The sequence below is a fragment of the Epinephelus moara genome, chromosome 17 (assembly GCF_006386435.1).
Source record: "Epinephelus moara isolate mb chromosome 17, YSFRI_EMoa_1.0, whole genome shotgun sequence".
Taxonomy (NCBI): domain Eukaryota; kingdom Metazoa; phylum Chordata; class Actinopteri; order Perciformes; family Serranidae; genus Epinephelus; species Epinephelus moara.
The window spans coordinates 33303892-33321077 of NC_065522.1; the positions used below are offsets into that span (position 1 = coordinate 33303892).

Below are 17186 nucleotides of genomic sequence, written 5' to 3' on the forward strand. Positions count from 1 at the left end.
AGCCCTGTGAGGCAAATTGTGATTTGTGATATTGGGCTTTATAAATAAAATTGATTGATTGATTGAAGAAAGAAGAAGAATACCTAGGATTACAATAGTGTCCTGTGACCTGACTTTCTGTTCCTAATCTGTGACTTTTTTCTCCTAAAATTATGAGTTTAGTCCTGTAATATTTTAACTTTTATCCTCGTGAAATTACAAGTTTAGGCTCGAGATATTCTGACTTTTTTCTCGTTAATTTACAAGCTCCTACTCATAATATTACAATTTTATTCTCAAAATCGAATATAATTTTTTTCTTTAACGTGGCCCTTACCCTCCGTCATAAAACACTCAACTTCACAGCAGAAATAAACATGTTTACAGCCTGGTACAAAAAAAAGGACACTATAGCTAATTTCTAACCTGGAAATCCAGATGCCCCGCCCCTAGCGAATTCAAATTTGCACTGCACGGGATCTGGCCCCGACGAGCAGAGTCCGCTGAATCACCATCGGACCAATCAGATCAGTCTATCTGACAGAGGCGGGCTCTGGGCGGGCGTAACATGATGAGGACAGCGCTGCGTCATAGGAGTCGGAAAGTAAACAACTAAGATGGCAGCTGCCAAAGGACCGCATCCATTCAGTTTAGCTTTGGAAGAAACGCTAAGCCAACTACACTTATCTTTTTCCTTGAGAGAGGAACAGAAGGCTGCCCTAGAAGCCTTTGCTTTGGGTAGGAAGGGTGTATCGGTGAGTGCAAGACTCAAAATCTTTCTAGATCTGAGTCTGGATTTCCAGGCTAGCTAATGTCACTATTTATGTCAGTTGTACAGGCGTTGAATTTTTATATAACTCACCACATTTTATTTATGCTCCTCCACAGCCCCACCCTCTCGCCCAAATATGGTCACCTCTGGCTCCAAAAACAACGGCTGACGGCTGAAATGCCAAACTTGAAACCAGTGGGTGACATCATAGAATCTACGTCTGTTATTGTTACAGTCTCTGTTAGAAGAACAATCCTCCAGTAAAACTCAGTCATGTGAATAATTCTTAGAGGCCTGAAGAGACCAAACATTAGAAACATGTGAACATATTTGTGTGTGAGTGGCTCAGGAGGAAGAACAGGTTGTCCACTGATTGGAAGATCAGCAGGTGGCACCTCGTATGTTAGCCTCGGTCACCAGTGTGTGAATGGATGAATGTGACATGTGGTGTGAAGGCCCTGACACACCACTCTGATGTCGTCAGCCCACGTTGGCTTTATTTGGGCCAATTCAGCATGTTGAATCAGCGATGGTGGAAACTGTCGGTGCATGAAATCACTCAGTCAGTTGAGCTCTGCGCACGAGAAGAGAAACAGAAGTGAGGAAAGTAAACAAAGAGCTGAAGTCCAGAGGGAGTGAGACCGAAACAAACTTGTTCCATACGGTCAGATTATTTTTTTAATCCACTGAGCTCTTTAGCAGAAACGTTTCCTGATGGTTTGTGTTGGTATTCATTACCGCACGGTAAATATGCTCTGATTGTGTTATTGATGTGCTAACTGCCGCCGTCTTTGCGGTGTGTTCATGTGCAACTTTTTGGCCAAGACACAGGTGATGCAAGCCTTTGGAGTGGTCGGAAGACTACAAAGGTCCATTTACCATTTATGTAGCAGAAATCTATCTTCTGCAAACCCTGAGATTCACACAGATTGTTGAGGTCCACACCACCAGGATGGGAACCACTGTCCTGAACTACTCCAGTACTCATATAACTCTGATATTCCACTCCTAAAATCATTCAATCTACATGTAATCCACTGTAACGGGAGCAGTATAATAACCCACAACAGCAGGGAGGGATAAGTTCAGTGTGTCGGTAACTTTTATTCAATCAAATACCAAACATAAAACCAAATAAGTTCATAACATAGAAGAAATAAATAATATGATCGAGTGAAAAGTGGAGCTTCTTTGATTTTGTGTGTGTGTGTGTGTGTGTGTGTGTGTGTGTGTGTGTTTAAGTGCATGAGTGTGTGTTTAGCAGTGTGTGATGTGCGCTAACATCATTATATAGCCTGGAGTGTTGGTTGTTCTGAAAAGTGTAAAGAAAATTGGATGCAAAGTAAAACTTAACCACTGGCTGTCATTAATAAATACACACACACACACACACACACACACACACACACACACACAGTGACTGCCTGTGTCCTGGAAAAACACTCACTTCTTTTCGTCTTTTAAGTTGAACAAGTCTTGGAAATGAAATCCTGAGAGCTCTGCTGAAGTTTCTGTTAAATTAATTGCATCTGGACATTCTTCGCCTTCTACGATATCTGCACATGGAAATGCTCTCATGGTTAAGATCAGGGAGACATCGTGGTTACAGTTAATTTAAAACACTGAACATTAATTGCAGTACCATCCCACACACTCAGTGTCTGCCTCACTATAACTTCCTGTGTTGTGTTCACCAAACGTTAGCCATGAATATAAAGCGTGAGTTACTGAATTATTCAAAATGGACTTTTTTTTGCCTAGTTTAGCTCAGCCTAGACTGGAAGCAGAGAGAACTGCTAGCCTAAAAGACACAAAATACCTCCAAAACTTTGTGATTTACATGTGTTTGTTTTTTTTCCCGACCCAGTTGCCAGAATAAATGTTGGCATCTCACATTTAAACAAACCAGTGATATGCTACATTTGTATGTGTCATATTTTAAGAGTCAAATGTAAAAAGATCATTGTTTGGTTTAAAGTCCTTAAAATGTGTCATCCAAAAATACCAGACTTTGTCTCAACAAACACAGCTGGAAATGTCCCAACATGTTGTTTAAAATATACCTGCAATCACAACAATCACAAGGAGAAATGTCCTGATGTGGCATTAAAAAAATGCCTGGTATTGCCACAACAAACACAACCACGTCTGTCCGTCCTGAATTGAACTGACCAGAAATGTCCCAACAAGTTGTGAAAAATACTTTGACGATTCATTGCAACAAACGTGGCTGTAAATGTACCAACATGATAAAAAAAAATACCCAGTTTTGTTAAGAACAAGCACAACTGAAAATGTCACAATGTGCCGTTAAAAAAGTATCTGGTTTTATAGCAACACAGCTAGAAATGTCCCAACATGTCATTAAAATATCCAGTTTTGTTGCAACAAGCAAAACTGAAAATGCTATTTAAATAAATCTGGGTTTTATAGCAACAAACACAGCTAGAAATGTCCCAACATGACCCAGTATTGTTGCAACAAAAACAGCAGGGAATGTCCCAACATGCTGTTAAAAAATACCTGGTTTTATAGCAACAAACACAGCTAGAAATGTCCCAACATGTCATTAAAAAACATCTGGTATTGTTGCAACAAAAAAGGCGGGTAATGTCCCAACATGCTGTTAAAAAATATCTGGGTTTTGTCACAGCAAACACAACTATCCTTAGGTGTCATTAAAAAATACTTGGTTTTGTTGCAACAAACATGGTTGGTAATGTCCCAACATGTCATTAAAATATCCAGTTTTGTTGCAACAAGCAAAACTGAAAATGCTATTTAAATAAATCTGGGTTTTATAGCAACAAACACAGCTAGAAATGTCCCAACATGACCCAGTATTGTTGCAACAAAAACGGCAGGGAATGTCCCAACATGCTGTTAAAAAATACCTGGTTTTGTCACGGCAAAACAACCAGCAACATCCTGAGGTGTTTTTGAAAAAGACCCCAAATGTCGCGACCTGTCATGAGAAAATACCTGGTTTTGTCACAGCAAACACTACTGATCTGAGGTGTCGTTAAAAAATACTTGGTTTTGTTGCAACAAGCACGACTGGAAATGTCCCAACATGTCATTAAAAAACACCCAGTATTGTTGTAACAAAAATGGCTGGTAATGTAAAAAATTATCCAATTTTGTCGCCAAGAACAAGGCTGGAAATGTCACACGTCGTTCTTGTTGTTTGTTCGTCTTGAGCAGTGGTCTGCTGCCGTCTGCTGCCTGGCGGCCATCTTGCCAACGTGTCACACCATCCACCACCCCCTCTTTTTTCTAAATGAGAGACTCAGCTCATATGCATCCATTATGAGCTCTACAAAATAAACACAGCGGGGTTGGATGACTTGGCTGAGCGCACCACCTGCTATCAGTCAGATACTCAGACGACAGATAAGAGGCTAAAAGCAGCGTGAAGTACAACTGTTTTTGGTTTGTAGCATTTAACAAGGAGCATAGAGATGTGGTTTATAAAGACATATAAATACTGTGTGGACAGATGCCACAGACTCCATTAAAAGTTTAGCTTCTCTCACTGCCCTCACCCACCTGGCAAGACACAAGCAGTCGTCTCTTTGAAGTCTCTTCATTGTCTTCACTGTGTTTGCTGCTCAGTGTCATCTGCAGAAGCCAAACGCTCGTGTTCTAAAGCAAAGTGGCAGAACATCTTATAATACAGCAACACAAGAGACCAAGCTGTGAGCCAGAGAGAGAAAATAGCTGCATGAAATGACGCGTAAGAGACACATAATGTGAATCAGAGTGCTGCTGCCAATCTTTCATAGTTACATTAAAGGTTAGAAAAGTTGCTGCTGCGGTGCATTGGAGAACAGAGACTAAGTGGGAATGAAATGTGTAGCAGAAAATAACAACCTGCTCCTTTAGAGACAAACGCTTTGCTTTAATGTATTCATGAGAGAAACTAAGCACAGAGACATGAAGAGGAACAGAACATTTAAAGTGAAGAGGAATCAAATGGAAGCCAGGCGCTGAGCGCAACTGAGAGAAAAACTATTTGTGAAAATAATTTCCTATGAAAGCTTTTCTTTACATGTACAGTTTGAATAGCTCAGAGAAAGTGACAAATACAATTCTAACAACAAATGTAACAGAAGTCTGCGCGGACATTTTAGTTCGGCCTCGATCTATTAAAGGAAAACAAATGCTCTGTGTGAGCTGATACTTTACTGTGTGTCACTTTTCTTTCTTTACAGTTTTTAAATAACAGTTTGCTGTTCTAGCTTTTCTCAAGACTGCCCGTTATCATTTAAAGCTGAGGAAGGCAGAAATCTGGAGAAGACAAATAAGGAACATAACTTGAAACACACCCTCCTCCTCGTATTGCTCTCTCCTCTCTGCCCTAAGCCCCTCCCACCAGATGACCACAGACACATGTACACACTTCATATAGTAACACAGTGTCCAAACATTGATTTATTTAAGCAGCACAACAAAAACAAACTGTAGTTATAAACCTGACAGAGGAAACAGAAATAATAAATGAAGTGACACTTCTCCTTTTGTGTAAATGCGCTCTGTCTCTCTTAATGTGGAGTCAGACAGCAGCTCTGCTCTGCTCTGCTCTCTGCTATGTTCACATTTTACAGAATAACACTGCAGCAAATATCAAAACTAAAAGCTGTAGTGCTAAACTTGACAGAGGAAACAGAACTACATTTTCAGCTTCTGAAATAATCAATGGAGTCTGCCTTAATGTGGAGTCACACAGCAGCTCTGCTCTGCTCTCTGCTATGTTCACATTTTACAGAATAACACTGCAGCAAATATCAAAACTAAAAGCTGTAGTGCTAAACTTAACAGAGGAAACAGAACTAAACTTTCAGCTTCTGAAATAATCAATGGAGTCTGCCTTAATGTGGAGTCACACAGCAGCTCTGCTCTGCTCTCTGCTATGTTCACATTTTACAGAATAATACTGCAGCAAATATCAAAACTTAAAACTGTAGTGCTAAACTTGACAGAGGAAACACAAGTAAACTTTCAGCTTCTGAAATAATCAATGGAGTCTGCCTTAATGTGGAGTCAGACAGCAGCTCTGCTCTGCTCTCTGCTATGTTCACATTTTACAGAATAATACTGCAGCAAATATCAAAACTTAAAACTGTTGTGCTAAATCTCCTGACCTTAGTTAACAAAAAACAAACTCTTCAGTATTGAACGTATTGCTTCCAAGGTCGTTGGTCTCCCCACACCCCAGCTTTCTGATATGAATGACAAAGCCATAATACACTGTGCACTTACAATAGCAAATGACACTGATCATCCCCTTTATCGCTACTTTAAACTTTTGCCATCGGGCCGGCGATATAGAACTTTAAAATAGGGGAAGGTTCGCTTTAGCACGAGTTTTGTCCACTTAGCCATTGCGGCATTGAACAAACTGCCTTGCTGTTGTGTTGTTGGTGCCGTGAGGTTTGGTCTGGAGATTCTGTGTATTGTCTCTTATGTTTTGTTTGTTTTGAACAGACTGTGAAGTCAAATATCCCTCTAGGATGATAAAGTCTAATCTAATCTGACAGAGGAAACAGAACTAAACGTTTAGCTTCTGAAATAAGCCTTAAGGAGTCTGCCTTAATGTGGAGTCAGACAGCAGCTCTTCTCTGCTCTCTGCTATGTTCACATTTTACAGAATGTCACTGCAGCAAATATCAAAACTAAAAGCTGTAGTGCTACACTTGACAGAGGAAACAGAACTAAACTTTAAGCTTCAGACAGCAGCTCTGCTCTGCTCTCTGCAGAATGTCATGGTAAATATCTAGAATTAATAGGTGGAAATAACGCTGGTTTTGGTAAAACTACTGATTCCGTGGTCACAAATTGACATATGTTAATATACTAACATATTACAATCATTATTACAGTATATGATTTCTAGTTTGGATTTTGTCTCGCTGTTTTAAAATAACCATGAAGGGCCATTTCATCGTTTGGTAGAGGTCTATATTTAAATAAACTATGAGGTCTGTTAAAAAGTAAACATTAATTTTTATTATTATTGCCCCAAAGACATAAAAGATGCAAAGCAATATAACCTCTATTGCCTTTTTTTGTTAGTGAGGGAGTTAATGATATTTGCTGCAGTGACATTACTACTCTTACTGGATTACGACAGGATAGCAATAACAGGAAACAGCAGTTTAAGTGACGGGAAGCCCCTCTGAATGTGTGTGTATGGGAAGGCTTGTAGGAGTGTCACATATTTGTGAACTGATGCTGCTTGTTTGTCAGACACAATGACTTGTCAGGATGCATCCATAGCGTGGCTTTCTCTCGAGATTAAAAGACCCTCAAATGTCTGACTCTTTGTCTGAGCCGCTCTTATTTGAAGTCTTGTTTATGCTACGACGCTCTCAGCAGCTCCCAGCACACCTGGGTTTTAAAAGGAATGGGAGATGACACTGATCAATTAAATCTATGTTAGGCCCAAAGCACACCAGCACCCCCTTTGCGCTCAGATTTCTTGCTGTTTAACTTGCAAAAGAGGAGTAGGATACACCCTTAATGCACTTGAGACATGCACTTTAGATGAAGTGCTGCATTTTGTTGAAACAGGGCGCAGAGTGTCTCTACCTGAGGCTGCTGTCACATCCTCTGCCCAGCTGCACTTCACTGCCTCCATGATCTCTCACCAGGACCTCTGTGTCTTCAGCGTGTCTTTGTGGTCTCGACATGTTCGGGAGTAATGACGCACACTTACGCACAATCTCCCTTTGAAGACAGTCATGGTGTTTGGTTTTAAACAGAAACATGTCAGAAATAGACACGTAGAGAAAAGAGAGAGCTTGGCAAAGAGGTTCAAATGCCTGAAATCTAATAATCTGAGGTGTCACATACTCTTCTATCCATCATCCATGTCCTTTCCTCATGTTTTCTTTAATTAAAGGGTATTTCTAAAGAGCACGTAATTAAAACTATGCACATATATAACATTTAATAAGCAGTTTCCTTTGATATTTGGTGTTTTGTGAGCGTGACTCTGCTGCTGTTGAAGCTCCAGTTGACTGAAATGAGCAGCCAGGCGACGCAGAGCGGAGTAACAAAACCCAGACAAAGACCAGAGGACAGAAAGACTCTGTGACTGATGTGATGTGAAATGTGCAGGAAGGTAGAAGGTAGACGGCAGCCAAAAAGTTGTCGGTTCAATTCCCCACCGATACAAAAGGAGAGCAGACAGTTTGTGATAAACAAACAGCGAGCTGGACTAGCGAGGAGCGAGCGCTCCGCTCCCTCGCCCCCAGGCTCCTCGACTCGCTCTTTCATTATTTCCTTTGGTCTCTGTTTGTCTTTCTGTCTTAATATGAGCAGTCATCTCATTATTACACGACACAGATGATCGTGTGACTTCACTGTGCGAGCCAATTAAAGAACATGACGCTGAATGAAACAGTACAAGCTGCATCACAAGTGGAAACACAACAGCAGTGGCAGATCGCCTCTTTGTTCACCTCTGGCGGCAGCAGCAGCTTGCAGGAAGATGAGCGCATGAAGAGATGCTTAGAAGTCCATGAAGGTGCCTGCAGCCGTGAGGAATGTCATGTTGGCATTGAACGTAATCCAGGGATTTCATCCAGTGTTGGGAATATGACTGTAGAGTGGATTCACTGAAGTAGGTCGAGGCTACGAGGTGTGGATTCCCACTTTAACCTGAATAACAAACCAGGGCTCGGTGCTCCGGTTGGATCCAAACGGAGAGCCGGGGCTAGCTCAGAGACTAGCAGAGGCTAACTGGCTGTGCTTCCCTCCGGTCATGCTGCGGCTAACGCTCCGCTAGCCGCTCCCAGCTAGCTCCGGTTTGTTATTCAGGTTAAAGTGTGAAGAAGCAGCGGGTCTGTGGGGCAGCTGAGTGAAGTGGAGCCTGAGGAGGAAGCACCGGTTAGCCCCGGTTTCACTACAGGCAGATTCACTCGCTACAGGGGCGAGGAAATAAAACCTGAACAGCCAATCAGAGTGATCTCTCTCACCGACAAGCTCCGCTGCCGATTCAACATGCTCAATCGGCCGAAAAGCCGCTGACGTATTATTATTATTCCAATTCAGCTTTGTTTTAGCTCTTAAATTGTGTGGCATTACAACTAGGTGAGAGGGAAACAGCAGTTCGATTCTCTGTATGTCCTGCACATATAGCAAATTGACAAAAAACAAAAGCCTTTGAACTTGAACTTTTGACAAGTATCAGAGTACCTGTGTGGAAACGGAAACATTTGCAATTTTTTTAATGCTCACTGGAGGTGCACTAAAGATGGAAACACCTTTGCCAAATAAATTCTGATGTTGACTGCTCAATTTCTGCCATTGACGTCTTCCTGGATATTCTCCTGACGACATAACTTGTCTTTGTCTTCAGACAGCATGAAACATGGCCAATACCACTGCTGTTTCTCTTGCAGACGGTTACAGCTCTCAACCTCTCCTACTGTTCACCGGCTGAATACAGTCGTGTGTGAAGCAAGGCCAATACAGTCAACTTCTGAACAAACTTTGTGTCGCTTAATTTATTTGCTCCGAACCAGTCAATGGAAACATGCCTAATTTGCAATTATTTTTTGTCAACGGTTCAAAAGTTTGCTTAAAATTTGACTGAGAATTGAATGGAAGCACAACTACAACTCATTTTAATCTATCAGTCTTCAATTTTTCAGTTTCATTCAGTTCCATATTTTCTGTTCTTGTCTCTCTCTCTGTGTTTTACTCGGTCTCTGTCCTGAAGCGTCACAGGTAGCAAAGGGCAACCTTTAGGAAGGAGGGGGGACAGAGAGACCTTGCATAACTTTTATTTTTCTCTAACACATTTTGGCACAATGCCCTTATCACAGATTCAACATCAGACTGATTCGGATTCAGAGGGTTGCAGGCTTGGCCCGTCCCCCTTTGGGGACACTGGGTCAGTCTCCGCCGGGCCCCTCCTGTACCACACAGTCATGTCTCACTGGAGGTCTGATAGAGGATTTGATTAATGCAGCTGTACCTGCTGTCCAACATCCTCTCCCACACTGACCAAGAGCTGATCAGTCACACCAGCAGGTGTTTTTTAGGTGGAGAGGTCGGCAGCTTTTCCATCAAAAAGCAACTTTATGAAGATGTGTTTTTAGTAGTGGGCTTGCATGGCAGATTTCAATAAAGAGACTGTTCCACAATTATGGGACCCTGACAGCAAAAGCACAGCCTCCTTTAGTTATAAGTCTGGATCGACAGAGTGTAGATTCAATCTGAGATTGCACACAGGTACACAGCAGCATAAAGGTTCACAGATATAAGCTGGTACCAGGACACGTTAGGCAGCGCTGGAGAAAATAAAGTATGGATAACTTTCTTCAAGTAAGTGAATCATAGAAATGATCTGATTTTTGAGACCATTCCAAGTTGATAAAAACAGGACCGAACTACTTTGCTGTCCGTCCGTCCGTCCATCCGTCCATTTTCAGCCACTTATCTAAGGCCAGATGAGATCTATAATCCCTCCAGATCAGATGTTGAACCACCTCAACTGACCCCTTGTATCTGCCGCTTGTATCTGCCATCTTGTTCTTTCGGTCACTATAGAGCTCATGACCATAGGTGAGGGTTGGGATGGAGATGGACAAATCGAAAGCTTTGCCTTGTGGCTCAGCTCCCTCTGAACCAAAACAGTCCCGATGGTTTGCTTGTCATCGTCTTGTTTTCGTCATGGAATAAAGGTTGTTGACGAAAGATTTTCACATAGTTCATGAGTTTCATGACATACTTTATGTCCTAAAATAACAAAACGTGAAAGTCTCTTAAGTTTGAGTCAACGACAGAGCTTATCTCAGGTATCTAACCAAAAACGCATTCAAATAACTCAAGGACTTTGAGATAAGGGAACCAGGGGTGGTAAAAATTTCAAGGTTTTAGGACGTATTCCTGGGACACTCTATTTCTAGCTTGATTAATCTAAGTCCAAAAAACTGTCCTTTTATTAGCTCAGTGGTTCTGAATCAGATGCAGGAAACTTAAACGATTGTTGAAATAAATCAGATGATGTATTGACAATTTTGACTGTTTGTATTTTACCATTTCAGTGTCTTCTGGGTTTGGTGTTCATATACGCCTGTACAGGTTTCTACCACACCCTCACATGCACTTTTTTTAAATATTTTTTTATTCCCTTTTGTTTTGTATTTATGGTAAATAGTAATGGACTGCACATTTATAGCGCCTTTCTAGTCTTCCGACCTAGTCTGGACGACCCGCTCTGCCTCTGAGCCGCAGCCGCCCATTTATGTATGTGAAACAAGCAAAATTTGAAATAACTGAAATGAAATTGTTGGCAGGAGTATTTTCAGCGCACTCAAACCTTGCAGGACTCTTAACTCCCAGAGAAGGAGGAAGATTAACCTAATAATGTGACAGATGTTTAGCTCCTGATGTTGACTGACGCTCTGCAGCAGCAGATGTTGACGCTCACATGTACAGAGCAGATGGCGTCTCTCTCTTTGTAGACGGATCAGACTCTCACCAGTTGTTTAAAGTGTTCTCAGATGGCTCAGCGTTACAGCTGCTTTATCATTAATGACTTACAGTATGAATACGGTTCATTCTGCGAGAGCATAAAGGAACAGTGGCTTTAGTGGATAAAGACAAAGAAAGCTCTGGGGTTATATTATAAACTGGTTATGTAAGATTATATTGTAATTCATTCTGTTGTGACGTGTGGGTGGTTACAGATATGTTCCTCCAACAGTTTCTGTGGTTTCATATGGTGATCATTTATTAGCTTGTATGTTCGGATGTAGATGTGTGAACCTGCTCTCACTCTCGCTCCTTCACCTCCTCCTTCAGTTCGTCACCTCCTGCCTGTCACCAGGAGAGAGGCAGCGAGAAAGTTACCTCCCGCCCTGAACATCACACGAACAGCTGAGAGAGACTCAGCCTGACGCCTTTTCAATTATCAGTGATCCAGGAAACAATAAGTATCCCAGGGAGAGATGCAGGATTTGGGCTGCTGTTGTACAACAATATAAATCCTCATTCCTCCATGTTTTTCAAGAGCCAATTTTGCGGTGCGGATTTTGGGAGAGTTAATCCCTTAAAAGCCGGCTGAATTGATTGAAAGCACAACAGTAAAACTTGAAAAACAGCAAATGAAATGTTTAAACTTGTTCACTTTTTGATCCTGAACTGCAAAGAGTTCCCTTTTAGAAAGATTCTGACTATAAGCAAAGAGTTTGAGAGAACATTTAAAATTTTTTTGTCAGGATTGTGCACAAAAAAAGAAAATGCTTCCTAAAATTTCCTTCCATTCAAGGGACTGTGCTGCGTCAACAGACTGTTTATCAAGTCACATTTAATACACTAAAAAATTCACTTTAATTAAAACTGTGCTAGTTATGCATGGAGCTAAAAAATATCTGAAAATGATGATGAGAATTAACAGAATTTGGTAGCACTCATATTTGAAATTTAAAATACCAGATATTTATCAGTTTATTTGCTTTCTCTCTGAAAGGTAAATGTGAAGATTGATACAACTCTCATGTCTGTGAACTAAATATGTATCTAAGAGTGAATCACTTAGAATGGTCCCTATATATTCCTTTAAATGGTTTTGATTCTTTTAGTTGCCTCTCTAATAGACTACAATGTGAAAAGATGGGTGATGTTCATTCCAGTTTTTTAAATGCTACTGTCCCACAGGGTTCAGTGTTAGGGCCGATATTGTTTTAAATTTACATAAATTATACATTACCCCTTTCTGAATCCTGTAAATCTCATCTGTATGCGGATGACACGGTTTTATATTGTTGAGCAACATCTGCACGATCAACCATGAAATGTCGGCAATCGTCTTTTGATGACACCAACTTCAACTTCATAACCATAAGTTTGTACTAAACTCAGACAAAACCAAATGGATGCTGTTCACCAGGGCTACTCATACTGAATCTTACAAAAACTATGATTGAAAAATGTTCGTCAACGTCCTTTTTTTCCATGATGATGACGAGATGTTGGCGAGCTAGAAATAGATCTGGATGCTAAAATCCAAGACAAAGTCTGCGTTTCCTTTTCGTTTACAAGATGAGACAGAGAGCAGAACAAGATGATAAATTATGTTATGAATGTATTAGAAAAATGTTTTAAACTAGAAAGCCAAAATCGGCCATGTTTCCATCTTCTAATGTCACATGAGTGGCACGAGACTGAAGCGCTGACAGGCTGGTAAACTCCAGTTAATAGTCTGCACCAGGATGTCTGGGCTGGTGCGAGTTGTGAGCTGTAATCCAGCAGTAAATAATCAGCCGTGTGTGTCTGACTGTGGACGGTGGAGCTGCTGAATGGATCTGTGGAATCTGTTAGTTGCAGCTATTTTAGCTCAGTGTGCACTACTTGTATGTAGCATTGTTTTATATTGTAACACTGTGTTTGGGAGGTACTGATCACACGACTGGATAAATGGGACTTGGATTATACTGCACGAGTTTGAGTTTGCAGACTGATGTTTTGAAAATGTTTTGCTGTGTCATTTTGTGTAATGACTGAAATTATTCCTATCGACAACTAATGGAGCTGCAGCTTTAAGCTGATAAGCTCAAACTTCCCTGAGCAATAATTGATTTGTCACAGGATGTTTCACGAGAACTATGAACTGATGAGGGAAACGGTGGTCAGCAAGTGTGATTGATGGAAACATAGTTTGGAGACGGCCTGGGGATATGATTCATTTTCTCTTTTGGCTGAGATACAAAGGTCGATGTGGCGGTAAAGAGAGAATGTAATTAAAAGTTTTTCCCTCCTCCTCCTTCCTTCTTGTAGAGGCAGCGTCAGCAGTTTGTTACCAAACACCAATATTCAGAGTTCATCATAAAAAGTATCATAAATGTTGTATTTAATGGGAAACAGCAGCAAATCGACTTCACCAAACACCACAGATCATCAAATCCAGAATCCAAGAGTACTAAACACACACATTTGTTTAAATATATCAGAAGGATATTTTCAGTAACGTAAATGAACTTCCTGTTTTCTTCTCCTTGTGCAGCCGACCTGCTGGTGAACACGCTGTGCCTCCCCTTCACCCTCGTCTACACTCTGCAGGGAGAGTGGAAGTTCGGCAGCACCCTCTGCTTCCTGCTGCCCTATGCCCAGGGGCTCGCCGTGCACGTCTCCACTGTGACACTCAACGTCATCGCCCTGGATCGCCACAGGTGGGTGGAGCTTAAAGTAGAGAGGTAATCAGTGCCTATGATCTGGTAATGTTTAATATTATCATTAAGGTCTCATAGCTACTGTGTGTCACGTAAGGTTTTCAAGGGGACCTACTGTGGTCATTTTCAGGTTCATGCTGGTATTTTGGGTTTCTAATCGAACATGTTCACGTGCTTTACTGTTCAAAAAACACTTTGTTTCCACAAACTGTGCTGGAACACTTGTATTGACCTCTAAAAGCTCTGTTTTAGTGCCCGTCTCTTATAGCCTCCCTCCCTCCCGAAAAAACCCAGTCTGCTCTGAGTGGTCAGCGTTTCCAGGTCTTCCATACTAAGCACCGTCTACACCATCACTGCAGCAGGGGATCACTGTAACATAGAATAGTGGCATTTTCCAGCAGGAATATGTTCCAAAATCAGGGAGAAATTAAAAACATTGGCAACCAAGATTACATTTTCCCTGATGTTAGCATGTAGCTTCATGTAGCCATTCAGTCAGGGAATGACTGAAACTAAAGAGTAAAATGGAACTCTCCATATTTACCATGAAAAAAATCATTGATAAAATTTTCTAAACCAACATTTTCACAAACACACATGTTCCATCAGGAATATGAGATAAAATCGGGGAGAAATTTACAACACCAGCAAAAGACGACATGTGTCCTTGATGTTAGCATATAGCTACATGTAGCAGTGTACTAGCAGACAGTGACTGTACAGCAGCACTTTCTCCCATGAAAAATCACCAATATAAGCTTTTAAACACAGTATATTTCTTCCTGATGTTAGCATGTAGCTAAATGTAGCAGTGTATTTGCAGCAAGGGAATGACTGAAACAGAGTGTAGCGGAAATTTCCACCCTGAAAAATCACCAATAAAAGCTTCTTAACTATAATCTTTCACAACCAGAGTTGTTCCAGCAGTGTTATGATCCGAAATCAGGGAGAAATTAAAAACCATCATAACCAAATTATGTGTTTCCCTGATGTTAGCATGCAGCTACATGTAGCAGTGTACTTGCAGCCAGGGAATGACATTGTGTTACTTTGTCTTGTCAAAAAGTCACCAGGTTTCTAAACACAACTGTAAATGTTTCAGCAGAAATAAGATATGAAATTTGAAAGAATTCAAAAACACCAGCAACAAAATGACATGTTTCGCTCATGTTAGCATGTAGCTACATGTAGCAGTGCACTTGAAGCCAGAGAACAACTGTGTGTAGCGGTACTCTCTCCCCTGAATTATCACCAGGAAAAGCTCCTTCACATAACTGGAGTTGTTGCAGCTGGAATGTGATCCGAAATCAGGATGAAATTAAAAACATTGGTAACCAAGATTACGTGTTTCCCTGATGTTAGCATGTAGCTACATGTAACAGTGAACTTGCTGCTTGGGGATGACTGTGTATAACGGCACTTTGTCCTGTTAACAAAACACCATTAAAAGCTTCTAAACACAGCGGGATGTGTTCGAGCAGGATTATGAGCAGGAATTTGGGAGAAATTAACGTTAGCAACCAAGACTACATGTTTACCTGACATTAGCATGTAGCTACATGTCTCACTGTACCTGAAGCCGAACAATGACTGTAAAGGTGTATAGCTGCACTTTCTTTTGTGAAAAAATAACAGCAGGAATATGATCCCAAATTGGAGAGAAATTAAAGCAAGCTACATTTCCTGACGTTAGCTCATAGCTACATGTAGCAATGTACTTGCAGCTGGAGAATGACTGTGTACATTTTGAGACACTACTGGACATGTTCCAGCAGGAATATGATCTTTAATATGGGAACAAATATTGGCAACCAAGAGTACATGTTTCCCTGACATTAGCATGTAGCTACATGTCTCACTGTACCTGCAACCGAACAATGACTGTAGAGGAGTATAGCTGCACTTTCTATTGTGAAAAATTGCCAATAACCAATAACCGTCTTCAACACCTTTTTAACCAAAATCTTCACAACCGGACATGGTACGGCAGGAATATGATCCCAAATTGGAGAGAAATTAACAACATGAGCAAGCCACATTTCCTGACGTTAGCTTGTAGCTACATGTAGCAGTGTACTTGGACTGTGTATAGTGGTATTTTCTCCTGTTAATGAATGAGTGTATATTTTAGACACTACCGGACATGTTCCAGAAGGAATATGATCCTAAATATGGGAGAAATTAACAACATTGGCAACCAAGAGTACATGTTTCCTTGGCATTAGCATGTAGCTACATGTAGCAATGTACTTGTAGCTGGAGAATGACTGTGTACAGTGGTATTTTCTCCTGTTAAAACTTAACAATAAGACTTCTGAGACACTACTAGACATGCTTGTGTAGGAATACAATCTTAAATATGGGAGAAATTAACAACATCAGCAAGCCCCATTTCCTGATGTTAGCATGTAGCTACATGTAGCAATGTACTTGCAGCTGGAGAATGACTGTGTATAGTGGAATTTTCTCCCGTTAAAACTTAACAATAATGGGGCGTCGGTAGCTTAGTGGATAGTGCCGGCGCCCCATGTACAGAGGCGATGCCTCGCTCCAGCGGCCGGGACTTCGACCCCGGCTTGCAACCCTCTGCTGCATGTCGTCCCCCCACTCACTCTCTGTCTCTCCCCACCTCACAATCTTCACTCTGTCCTGTCCATTAAAGGCAAAAAAGTCCAAAATAATCTTTAAAAAGAAACTTAACAATAAGACTTTTGAGACACTACTGGACATGCTCGTGCAGGAATGTGATCTAGCAACCAGGATTACATGTTTGCCTGACGTTAGCATGTAGCTACATGTAACAATGTATGTAGCATAGACACTTGCAGTAGCATGCCAGGAACACAAGCTGTTGTTAGCTTGTAGCCAAAATAGAAAAAACATTGGAAGCAGTGTATCTGGAATGGTGTGCAGCCTGAGGTTTTACTTTTACATATATTTACCTGTCATTTTTTTACCCAACTTTTATTTACCACATTTATGTTCCCATTATCCCATTATCTAATTTGCTCTGGAAAATATCAGCCAGCTACTGTTTGCTGAAATGTGAAGTTTAAGTGTGAATATTTCGTCTAACAGCAGCTAAAGCTGACTTTGAAGTGATGGAGGATAAAGTCTTCAGTTTGATCTGTCTCTCTCCACCATCAGGACTGTAAACCTGCTCACTCTCTGCGCGCTGACGTCCTCTAAATGACAGAAATGTAAAACACAAACATCATTTTCACCTTTGATACAGCTGCTCTCAGGAAAAA

General features: G+C 41.0%; 2 protein-coding genes across 3 annotated transcripts in view; one reads left to right on the top strand and one right to left on the bottom strand.

Moving 5' to 3' along the window:
• The window catches only part of rnf175 (ring finger protein 175), a 394559-nt gene that overhangs the window by 160061 nt on the left and 217312 nt on the right, over nt 1–17186 (bottom strand). The window lies entirely within an intron of this gene.
• Nucleotides 1–17186, top strand: part of npy2rl (neuropeptide Y receptor Y2, like) — a 97830-nt gene that overhangs the window by 70799 nt on the left and 9845 nt on the right. For both annotated transcript variants that reach the window (XM_050066402.1, XM_050066401.1), the window contains exon 4: nt 13770–13935. In XM_050066402.1, the coding sequence (XP_049922359.1) occupies nt 13770–13935 (166 nt within the window). The remainder of the gene's footprint in view (nt 1–13769; nt 13936–17186) is intronic.